The sequence below is a fragment of the Aythya fuligula genome, chromosome 6 (genome assembly GCF_009819795.1).
Source record: "Aythya fuligula isolate bAytFul2 chromosome 6, bAytFul2.pri, whole genome shotgun sequence".
In the NCBI taxonomy this organism is placed as follows: domain Eukaryota; kingdom Metazoa; phylum Chordata; class Aves; order Anseriformes; family Anatidae; genus Aythya; species Aythya fuligula.
Window position 1 is genome coordinate 11979829 of NC_045564.1, and position 12373 is coordinate 11992201.

At 39.9% G+C, this 12373-nt stretch overlaps 1 protein-coding gene across 1 annotated transcript; it reads right to left on the reverse strand.

Moving 5' to 3' along the window:
* Positions 1–505: 505 nt before the first annotated feature.
* SUMO1 (small ubiquitin like modifier 1) lies at positions 506–11349 on the reverse strand. Its single transcript, XM_032190482.1, has 5 exons — positions 11224–11349; positions 6671–6745; positions 5467–5544; positions 4047–4118; positions 506–3031 (listed from the first exon to the last, which is right to left on the reverse strand). Exons 1-5 carry the CDS (start codon positions 11233–11235, stop codon positions 2963–2965), a joined length of 306 nt encoding a protein of 101 aa, XP_032046373.1. The 5' UTR covers positions 11236–11349; the 3' UTR covers positions 506–2962.
* Positions 11350–12373: the final 1024 nt, after the last annotated feature.

A 12373-nucleotide genomic window follows, 5' to 3' on the forward strand; every position in this document is an offset into this window, starting at 1 on the left:
AAGAGAATAAACACTTTAAACATAGCAGCTTTAAGAACATCTTCATGGAACCTGATCTTTCACAGCACTTAGCAATACAGCTTCTATACAGCATAAAAGTGAACATTAAATATATAAACTTCACAATTAGAAATATTTAAAGCAAATATTAGCTTCTATATTCTAGTGCATAACAGACTTGGTGAATATTGTTTAATTCTCTGACAATCACTTGTTTCTAAAAGTAAAAAAAAAAAAAAACACCAAGCAGAAGCAGTTATCAGCAGCTGAACTCAGTTCTTCTAATATCTAGGTAAGCACATAAATGAAGATCAAAGAAAATTTCAGGAGAAATAGTCTTTTCTTTACTTTTTCTGCAGCATATGAAGGCCAGTCTGACTTCCAGTCATGAGCTTCAAATCCATTAATTGTTTAGAAATAATCTGGACCATCTTTTCAGAAAGAAATTCTTTGAGAAGTACTACTTCTTCCAAAGAAGTGAAAGAACAGCCTTTGTACACTCAACTTCAAAATTCAGGTTTATTTCAATGTACAATTTCCAAACAATGAAGTTCCTTAAGAAAGGTACCAATGCATGAGTAGTTTGTGTATCTTCTCATTTTATATGGAGCTCTCAATATTAATCTGAGTCAGAGTACAGTATTCTTGTTATTTCTGTCCCATCAACAGTTCTAACTGTAAAGATGCTGCTTTAGACCAGCAGCTCTGCTCAGGTACTAGTTCCTCAAGGCTTGATAACTGGTCAGTAAGAGGTTAAATCAGTTTGCCACTGGTACCATATCCACTCTATGGAGACGTGTTTCAGGACAAGGTTATACAACAGAAGAAAAACTGAGCCTTGAGCTTCGTCCCACTGAAGCTGAAATAGCACTCTGCAGGAAATCCTCCTCCATAGTCTTAAGAAAGTGACAAGCAGTGCTTCAAAACTAGGAAGTTAATATGGAAAAGCATAAAAAACAGACTTGAAAGAGGAAAATGAACAGTAAGAACTGAAGAAAGCTGGTGCAGCAACAAAAGCACTGGCATCAAACCCAGTGGAAATGGATTCTGTTCTCATCTCCACTTTTGGTTTAAGTAAACCACTGTCCCCCCATGCCTGTTCCTAATTTGCAGAATGATAATGGGAATGAGCCTACTAACAAGATCATTACACAAATTTAAATTAAAAGATGATCTGATAGTGCTCAATAGGCTGTTTTGTTTCTGGTATCCCAAAGCAGGTATATTTAGTATTCTCAAAAAGCAATCAGAGATGATTCCAAAGAAGCTATGTTACTCTGCACCTCATAGTAGCAATTCTTTCTCATCTCCAAAATTGACTTACATAAAATACTTTGAAAAATCCCATATTCCGACATTCCTGACAAAAAAAAAATAATCTTTAAAAAATTTCTTCGTGCAACTATGGGTACAGAAGCATTACTAGATCAGAAATAGGACAAATCACCAGAATGAAAATTCATTTATAACTTCACAGCAAGTACCATAAAAACTTGATCATTCAAAACCTATCTGTAACTTCTTCCAAGTATGCCAGCACTAAAATGGGCCTTTATGAATGCCAAATTCATGTTAAATGAACTTTATTTAAAAACCAAGCCAGGAACAAGTCCCATCTATCTGCTGAAAAGCAGAAGCAGGGAGTGAAGAAATCTTCTCTATGCTGCCCTGCTTATAACCTTCTGAGCTTTCATTCCCCATTATAGGTTCTCTAACTATTTTGAACCTGCAACCAGCTAGTAGATAAGTGGACCCTCAGTGAGGCCTCATGTACCATATTCACACTTCTACATCATCCGTCACAGAGAATTTATTCAATGTTACCATAGTCATATGAAATGTAGACATTACAAACAGTCCTTGTATTTCCTTCCAAGTTGCCTTTTTCAGCCTAACCTTTGTGCATGAAGTGAAGCAGTACGTAACTATGTGAATATTCCCTAACAGGACAAGAAACAGCTAATAGTATGAGTCACTGGCAAACCAAGAACAGTTATTTTACTTGGGCAAGTAGAAAAAAGTAGATGTTTTTATATGAGGTATACTTACAGAGTGCAACTTTTTCTGCCTTCAGTGTAGAGGTACTAGAAAGGCATGCCCCAATCATCACTTTTTACATTTTTACTCATTTCCAAACATTTGAAAAGAAAATGCAAATTGTTTATAAAATTGTTTTTGTTGTTTATTTTAAATGAAGCTGGTACAGACAATGTCCATTCAAAACCCACGTCCCAGGCCAAAAGGTACAAACAAGAGTGTCAAAGTAACACCAGTTGTCTGCTGCGAACATCCTTGTATGAATACCTGCATGTACTAATTCCTATATGAAGTTAAAATGCTTCTGGGATCTTCCGACAAGATTTAAGAATCATTAGGGTTTTCAATTCTATGTCTTCAGCAAAGCCATCTCTGGAGCAACGTACAGATGACAACAGTTCTAGCTTTTCCATTTCCAACTCCGATCTTCTTCGTTGGGCCATCAGCGCAATTTAAGCAAAATAGCTCTGAGTTATGGATACAGAATTTCTCCACAGTTTAGTTCTGAAAAACTTCATCTCGCACTGAAAGTTATAGTCCAGGAGTGAAACAGTCACACATCAAAACTTCAGGGCAGATATGGAAGTCATTAAGAACACTCGCCCACCTGGCAGATCTTACAACCTTCGTGCCTGAAATGCACGAACCTAGTGAACGTACAAATGCATGTGTGTACATGTATTTCTAAAGGGGAGGGCAGGAGGGAAAAGGAGAGCAGGGTTGCAGCTGGATCACAAAAGTTCAGCACAATGAAAACAGAAACAATAGTGTATAATGAGCACGAGAATTCAAAATACCAGACGCTTGAAAATAAACTCCCAGAGATGGGGTGCCAGTTTCAATTCAGTGTTGAACACCACATTACAAAAGAACTATTATTTAAAAATAAAAAAGGATTAAGGGGAAAGAAAGCAAACAGAAGGATCTAAACTGTTGAGTGACCCCCCGTCTGTTCCTGATAAACTTCAATCACATCTTCCTCCTCCATCCCCAGCTGTGAGAACAGAAAAAAACAGCACAATTGTTATAAATCTGGTGCACTGAATTCAGAACAGGTCCTAGACAACCCATACAATGCTTTGTTCTGATGTCCCATCATAATTTGTCCGAAGACAAAGGGGTGATAATTTTTTTAATTAATATTTCACTATCCATCACTCAATTTTTATTTTATTTTTTTCCTTTAATCATAGACATCTCAGCACATCCCGAAGTCAAAGCAACAATCTTATCTGTGAAATCTAAATCTACTTGGGAAGCAGTACACATCAGCCTGGAAGCAGCTAGCTCTACTTTTCTCTTAACCCCTTCTTGGGTAATGGCTGCAGAAGAATGTAACCAACAGCATAGTGCAGTATGCATAGTACTGCATAGTAGCACCAGCTGTGTAGCCACGTGGCTTATCAACAGCACACTACTACAGCACAATACAGCTAAGACCTAAAGCTTGCAACTCAAAGCCTGTTTACAACTGTTCTTTTAAAGAAAATAACTTGTTGAATTTCACAGTGCACAAGTTTGACTAATTTGTTCCAGAAGCTCATTATTGTAACTCATTTTTTCTTCCTGCTTTATCATTACTATCGGTAGAAGTCACTGGACAGCAGAAGTAACCTATTTTCTGTTTACTTACACTTCCATCTAATAAATGTGAATTAAATACATGTTTGTTCCAAAGTCAGACTGAAGGTCTATCTCAACAACTTACCAGTTCCCTTAGTCTTTTTTCCTCTGTTAAGTAACTACACCTCCCTTCTGAGGGAATATTACACATGTAGGTCCAATTAAAGTTTTTTTCCTAATCCTTGTATCAACCTTTTTTATAGATTCTAGTCAGACAAGTATAGTCAGACTACATTTGACTAAATGTAGTCTAAGAAGGTTGGCTGTATTTAAAGAAACATTTTCCATCAGATTAACAGGCTAGCAGAACAGATAGACTAACCAATTTTGTGTTTAGTTTCTCCAGTGAACTTGGTATATGCAACACTTTCTAGACAGAAACTCACCTCCTTGGGGGTATGATTATCAGTAATTCTCTGACCCTCGAAGAGAAACCTGAGTGAATTCATTGGAACACCCTAAAAAAAATGCACAAAAATCAATTGAAACTTGCACGTATTCATAAGAAAATGTTTTCAATAAAACCACCACACGTGAAAGCCAAAAAGGAAAGCATTAGATCCTGTTACAAAGGGAGCTCAGCTATTCTGTTACCCCCATGTAGACTGTAAAGTGACTCAAAGAGAATGACAGTGCTGAACTCGTGTTTATTCTGAAGTTGCACTGGAGTTCTAGCTCAGCAACTGAGAAGTTTCCTCAGCTTTGTTTTGTACAGTGCACCTGTATTAAAGCTGAATACCATACGTCAGTAAGTAAACTGAACACCTCACCTTTTCCTCTTCTTTCACTTACTTGATGAGCATAAACCCAAGTGAAATATGACCTGTTTTGGGCATTGATTACATCTCAAGTATTGCTTGCAAATTTTTAGGCATAACAATTCATAGGAAGGAAGGAGAAGCTCTTCACACTGCTCCAACAATCCCTCTTGGCCAATTTGGAAGAAACGTTTGTGGTCCCTCTAAGAGAAAGATTACTTGACAGCAAAAACAGCAACTCTCCAGAATCCAGCCCAGGAGACAGATTTATCTGTGTCTGTTGAAGCATGTATTTCTCGAAAGTAATCCGCACACATGCATTTCCATCAGTCAGTATGTCCTGCATGAATTTCCGGTATCTGTTTTCAAGTTCTTTGATGAATCCCAACTTTAAGAATTTGTATGTGGCTACAAGTATCTGGTGTTTAATCTTTTATTTTCTCCTCTAATGGGATAGCAAATCATATAGCAGCATGCAGATATCAGCATAAAAACACTGAAAATCTAAGATGAACAAGGTATTCCTACAGAATTGACAAGTTCAATTTGTATCAAAGTATTAAAATAAAAAAGTATTTCATACGATTATATCTGAATATAATCGTATATAATATATACAAAGTGAACTAAAACAGAAGTGCTCAAGGAAAGGCCACAAAAGGCATCTGTCCCCAAAGCTGGAGGCAAACTAGGCCAGGGCTGCTGGAAATAGCAGCAGTGAATCCACAATACCTGCCACAGAACCTGGAAGTGAAGTTACAGTTACTGCCCTGGAACAGTAGTTACCTACATCAACCATTAATATTGTGTATTTCTTCCATTTTAGGGCATAATGGGCAGCATTAATTGATCACCGTATTAATGATAGTAACAGTGTCTAAGGCTGCCCTCATCTTAAGCTGCAGTCTTCCACAGCTTTAAGGGAATTTCATTCATTTGAATCAGGAAGATTTTAAAGTAACTATAAACTCCTGTCTAGGCATTTTAAAAGGTAACTTCTACACCTTCGGCTTAGCCATTATATATTCAGTATCATTGTTTCACAAACCTGTCTTTGACAGTACGATTCTTTGAGTTTCTTGAGGTGCGTTGTCATTTTCACCTTGAAGTGAATTTCACTGCTGTCCTAAGAACAGAAAAGAAAAAAGTTACTCTTTCTAGTAACTACGTATTTTATCTATAGTCATTTTAAGACCTTCATTGAGGAAAACTTACATAAAGCTAGCACTGAACAGTTTAACCATTCATTACACAATTTTAACTATCCCTGGGCATACCTCAGTGGCTAAGTCATCCTAGAGGTTCATATTATGCACTGAATTAATTACTTTCACAGGAAGTTCTATTTTAAAACAGGTGGCATAACATAACCTGCAGCTCACTACAGACATCTTTGAATTTAAAAGTACTAAATACCATACTTGTTTCAGTCTGTGCTCCCATCTTTAACCAGCTGATACTCGTAGAAAATCCAAACCTACATATGCAGGGGAATTCTGCTTTAAGATTCCAAAAGACAAGTTAAAACTTGCATTTCAAATATATGTGAAACCTTGATCAATTACAGCAATTATCCAGAAGTTAGGATACAGGCTGACTTGGCAACATAATACTAACCTAAAACAAAATCTTAGGTTTCATTACTCCTTAGTCCTTTCTACCAGCTATAAAGTATGAATAACTACGTCTGTCAAAATGGCCACAGATAAAACAGATGACAAAAGGCTTTGCACAAAAATCTCGTGGGTCACATTTAGCTTTTGAACGTGTTCTTGTCATTGCTGATTAAACCAGCAAGAAGTTACTTTATGTTAGCCCTACTCTATGTCGTCTGTCTCCAGTCAACAGCCTAGCAACCACACCAGTATTCTAACAAACAAAACTGAGTCGAATCAAATGATTTAGGGGTTCTTTGCAGAGAAGGAATTGCATTCAAGAAGTATCTGGACATCTACTCAAACAACTTCAATTCAGACTTCTGATTCACCACTTATTACCCACAAGCCTACCAACAGAATCTTCTTTCTATTCCTATCTAGGAGAGTTGACCTCACAGTTAGGGTACATGAACTCCAAAGACCTGAAACTAAGAGTATGCTAATACACATTGCCAGCAACTGGTAAATAGCTTTTTTTGGAGGTTGGAGGGGAAGATCAGCATTGGAGAACTGAAAGTATTAACTTCCATCTGTTCATTTCTATAACTCAGAAACTCACAGCATCTACCAAATGTCAGTTATGTAAACACTCACCTGCCCAATGACTTTGAGTTTAATGTATTCCCCCTCTTTCTTATCTCCTAAGTCCTCAGCTGAAGGCTTTGCTTCCTGAAAAAAAAAAATCAAAAATCTGTAATCAAAATCCAACACTTATTTTCATTGGACAATATGATGGCTGCTGTATTAAATTCAAATTATTCAAGGTACTTCCTGTGTGTGTGAAAATAGTAGCATACAATTATGATAGGCTGTCTGCACGCAAGAAGTTAAAATGGAAGAAACACAAAGAACATAAGAAGGATCATTTGAAAAGATAACATGCAGAAATTGGAAATATGATTTTATACTAACTCCTAATCAAACAGTCAGAAAAAAATAGCAAACACACCAAGAGACTCAGATACTTGTCAAAAATGGACAGCACGAGTAAACAGAAAACACTTATGACACCGTATCAGCGTGAAGAGTGAACCGTGAAACATTTTTCCATCTAATCGCATCAACAGCAGTCACTGCTTTCAAAAGGATGGTGAGCTGCCTTTTCTCCTATGACAACAAGACATCAACTAATGGCATCCTTCTGGCATGTTTGTTACGAGATTAATTCTTAAATGTTAAAGTTGTACTTCTAAGAACTACAATGTTTTGATATCTTTCCAGGATAAGAATTAATTGTACAGGCAAGTTTGATTCAACAATTCAAGCACTAACGCTCTTCAACTTGGTTTAAGTGTTACGCTCTATAAGGCACGAATCAAGGACATCAAAGTTTTCATGTTCACTGTTGATAGATCAGACAAACCAAAAATCAGGCACTATTAACTGTATTCCTTGCCTGTCACTACATATTTTGGATGAGGCCTTTGGTTACATTCCATTACAACACAAAGGGATCTTACGCAGACACTGCCACAGATCCAGATGGTGCTTGATGAAAAACCTCCCAAGAAACAATGATATCCTGCTGATCGTATTTCAGATCTACCTTTGCTCATCATTCCATTGCTCATCACAGTAGACAAAATAAACAGAGTATGTACAAGTACCTAAAGCTTCTGTTTTCCTAAACTGGGGCTTTTTTGTTGAGTACGTAGAAATATCATGAACACCACCTGGCCCGATTTTTTTTTTTTTTTTTTAAATATCCACCTGGCACAACCTGGACTGCTGGGACTGATGTATTACTCTTCCAGCTCAAACAAAGAATTGACCTCAAGCCTTCAAGAAACTAAACACTCGCTCTCAGGTCTCCAAGCAAGTAATTTTTGAAGCATTGAAGGAGTCTTCAGCAGTAAACAACAACCAGGCTCCCCAAAGTTTTCCCTTTCTATCATATCTGAACTCTAATCTTGTGGGACTATTTTAAGGAATAAAGATATGCTGGCTTCCAGTCCTGACTCAGAGGAAAAAAAAACCAAACAAACAAAAAACAAGAACCTGAGACCTGTTTTGATAACTTGCACAGACAGCATTTTTACATGCACAATTACTAACCTCAAGGAATCAGAAAGATTCAGATCTCTACTGATGCAAAGTATGTAACAAATTGTCTCCTGTTTTTTGCTATCACTTGAAGAATTTATAAGAACATCTTGTCTTTTTACATGACATTTCCTATCAGTCACTTAGTTTACCTTTGCATAAGAACTGAATTGCGCAGCAGCATATTATCCTAACAGTAGAAGTATTTGTAATAGTTTATGCACTTCTACGCATTGTAACAGATTCACCCATTTAGCCCTCCCAAACACATCATCTTGTAGAAGGTATGACAAAATATCAGTACTACTATAACAGCATGTCTGGCCAATACAACTGGAAAGGAGGGATTTGTAAGATATTTGATCCCCACTCTCAGGGAAAGAAAACTTAAGTACTAAGAATTAATAGGGAAAGCTGCAAACAGTAGAAAAAGTAGAGGGAATCAGAGTTCTGAAACACCACACTATAAAGGTGCTTGTTTAAAGCCCCAGAAACCTCTCACCCACAAAAAACAGGGCAGAGACAGAATTCCAGGAAAAGAGAAATTGGATAAAACCAATATTGACAAAAAAAAGTCTGGTTTTTGAAAAACAAAAGGTTTGAAACCAGAGCACAACACCCATCAAAACTGAAACAGCTCCCTGCATTTTGTCAGTGCTAGCTCTACTGCCACTCAATGCCAAATGGTAAAGCCAGTAACAACAGCAACAAAAACAAACAAACAAAAAAACACTTAAGAACAAAGAAAACAAGGAGATAGCAAGTTACTAAACTACTACCATTGGCTAACAAAATCCTGGATAAACAATCCACAAGCCAACCTCCAGACTTTTACTCAAACTGTGAAAAAAACTAGTGTTTATCGGGGCATCATGAAATTTACATTAAATGAAAAATGGAGAAAAGCAGCACACAAACAGCACAGGAATACCACAATGCTAAGTTCTAACTTCACATTAGATCCCTAAAGTTTTAAAGGCTTTGTGCCACAGCTTAACCTAAGTAGCACAACATGAAGTACTATCTCACATTGCTATCAACACCAATCTCACGACCTTAAAACATCTGATGAAATTGGATGAAATGCACTGAGCGTGCCAGGTATTTGCTGTTGCAGCTATCAGAACCACAAAACAAGCATTGTAAAGTTGTAGGTTGCAGATTTCCTCCTCTAGTTTTCTGGAGTACTTAAACTTCAATGTCTAAGACTTACAAAGAACATACTCAGTATACTTTAGAACTCTTAAACTCGAAGATATAAAAGAAATAAGATTACAACACACTTCCTAACCAAGCAAATAAACTCTTGCATTTGTTACAGGAATGAGAAATTACATAGTGCTGTATTTGCTGTACATGAAAAGAAAAAATACCTGCATCTAGATTCAATTAGAGCAAGAACAGCCCAAGATTCTTCATAGCAGGGATTTTTTTTTCTCCTTTGCTGAGATCCCACCAAGCAACTATGTGTTTTTTGAAGTTTGTCCTTCTTAGAAGTACTTTTATCAAAAAAAGTTACTTTCCTATTGGAATCAAAGTAACTAAATCAAGTGCACTTCTTGATTTATACCTAAAAGGACAAGCCAAAATTACAACTAGGGACAAATGGTGTCATCTTAAGAACTGTCTTCCTTGGGGACCTGGAATTAACTATAAGCAATGAATAGTTGTAGGCAAACTGATTATTCCAGTGGTCTTGATAAACGAAGGAATAAGACCAACAGTTCTGCATTACTGTACATTTCATGGGTGCTTCAGAAGCTGTTTAGCTGTTGTTGCACAGTCCCCCCAACAATGTGATACAATATATGATAAGGTTTATCTTATCTCCAATAAATACATAAATAAGGGTCATTAACCAAAGCCCTTTAAGATAAGCACTCAAAAAGGACAACATATACAGTGAGTTTTATACGCTTCAAGTAGCTCCAGAGAGCAAACATGTATGTGTTATGTATGTGTTTTACCAGGACTGGGCTGGAGAAGGAATTACCTAATGGAAGCTATGTGTTAAAACATGCCTTAGCTCAGAGCACTAAACGCAGAGCACTTAACGCAGAGCAGTACAGAACGGGTCATGTGAAGACCAGCTTTCAAGATCTAGTTCAGAATTTACTATTTCTTCACATGCAGCCACTTTTGTGTATTTCACTACACGGGAAGTGCACCCTAATCAGTTTCAGCAACAAGCTGGGCTCATAGCAAAACACTCAGGGGGCAGAGACAGACAATAGCATCCTCACCCACAGAGCTGCACCAGGCTTGAAAGGCAGGGGCCAGGAGAAGAAAACCACTAGCAGGTAACAGCAGTGGTTTTTATTCATGGGTCACAACGTATCAAGGCTATTCTGCTAGGGAGACACAGTATATACTGTTTTGGATACTTTTAATTTCCTGCCTGGCACTAGAACTATTCCAGACTTCACAGCATTGCAGAAAACATTTGTAGACACTGACATTGATTTTTCCAAATCCAAACTGTCACAGAAAGATTAAAAAAACACTGCCATCTGAAAGCAATAGAAGAGATCAAGTGCAACAGAACACAAAACTCAATGCTGTTTTAACTTTCCACCAGCAGGTCACATAGCCTAAAGCCACAGATACAGCAAAGGGCTGTGCGTGCACCGTGCCGAGCGAGGCGGGAGCTCGCTGTACGAGCAACTCTTCGCGCCCCTGCCTGGGAAGCAACACTGCGAGGTACGAGAACAGAGAGCAGGGTCCCGGTGGGGTTTGATGTGGGCGATGCCGAGCGGGGAAGGTTTGGGTTCTTCCCCTTCCTTTTCCGCTCCCCAGGCAAACGGAGCAGCTGGCAGGCCGGGCCAGCTCCAGGGAGCAGCGCCCTGCCGCACGGCCGGGAAGCGGAAAGCGAAAGGAAGCGGCTGCTCCGCATCGCGGCCCCGCTGCCGGGACTGCCCCGGCCCCATCCGAGGAGCAGACCGAGGGCGGAGCGCGGGGCGCCCCCTCTGGAGCCCTCCCGGCCCCGCGGCCCGCAGGGGGCGGCCGGGCAGCTCCTCCGCCGCCCCCCGGGGCCGCACAGCCCCCCGCCGCCGCTCCTTCCCCTCCGCCTGGGGCTCCCCGGGCCGGGCCGGGGGCGGCCGTACCTGGTCAGACATGGCTCGGCCCCGGGGCGTGCGGCAGGCTCGGCTGGGCCGCTGCAGGCGCTCGGCTCCTTTCTCTGCCCGCAGCGCAAACACAGGCCGCGGCGCGGGCGGGATTTCCTGTGCGCCTGAGCTCACTTCCCGCACGGCCGCCCCACGGCTCCTCCCCGCCCGCCGCCCACGAAAGCCCCCCCGAGCCCCGCCGGCCTCCCCCGGGCTGCTCACGGCCCTCCGGGGCTGGTGGCGGGGAGGGGAGGGCTTCGCTCCACCGGCCGGCCCGAAAAAAAGGCAGGAAAAGGATAATGGAACTGTAAAATAGCTCCGCAGAAAGAGGAGATGCGTGACCGCTAGGTAGGTTAGCTTTTTTTCGCTGGGCAGAGCACATCGAGCCACATGGCCTTCAATCTCCATTTACTGGGTTCTTCTGTAACAGCAGCCACTGGAGCAGCTGCACTTTGTTTCAGCGCTGCTGTGCCTCCCTGACTGAAAGACATGCTGCAAGTGTGACAGCGTCAGGAGATGCACCTTTGTTAGCCAGTGAAGCACTACGCAATGTTTAAACTTGTGTGAATTAATTTTAAGTAGAACTACTAAACTCAATCAGAAATAAGAAAAAAAAGTCAGAAAACACACACTATACAAAGTTATAAAATTAAGATGACTTCTCTCTACAGCCTAGCAGGCAGGAAAGCCAAATTTGTTAATACTACACCAAGCTGACAGTAAAAGCAAATTATGAGTTCAAAAACACTATAGAAACCAACAAAGCAAACCATTTAAGGGCTTTAAAACAACATACAGTACTAAGTGAATTGAAAAGGACATACTTAATATTATTATAAACATGGTTGCTACTCACAAATGAAGCCAGGTTTAAAAGCAGAAGAGTGGCCTTACAGTGATATCACTACAGCCTCAGACACTATCATGAAACTTAAGCATAATTCTTAGATTTACTTGTTGTTCCGTACAGTACAGTCAGTAATAACAACTAAAGCTCCCATGACCTGGGGTTCAGTTACCTATCCCTATATATAACGTAAAAGCACAACAATGAAATCTGCATGCATGCTAAGTACCCACAATGCTGACTCTCTGCCCCTTCTTACTCACTGTGGTTACAGATATGTTACGTCCCCAGGGTACAAACCGT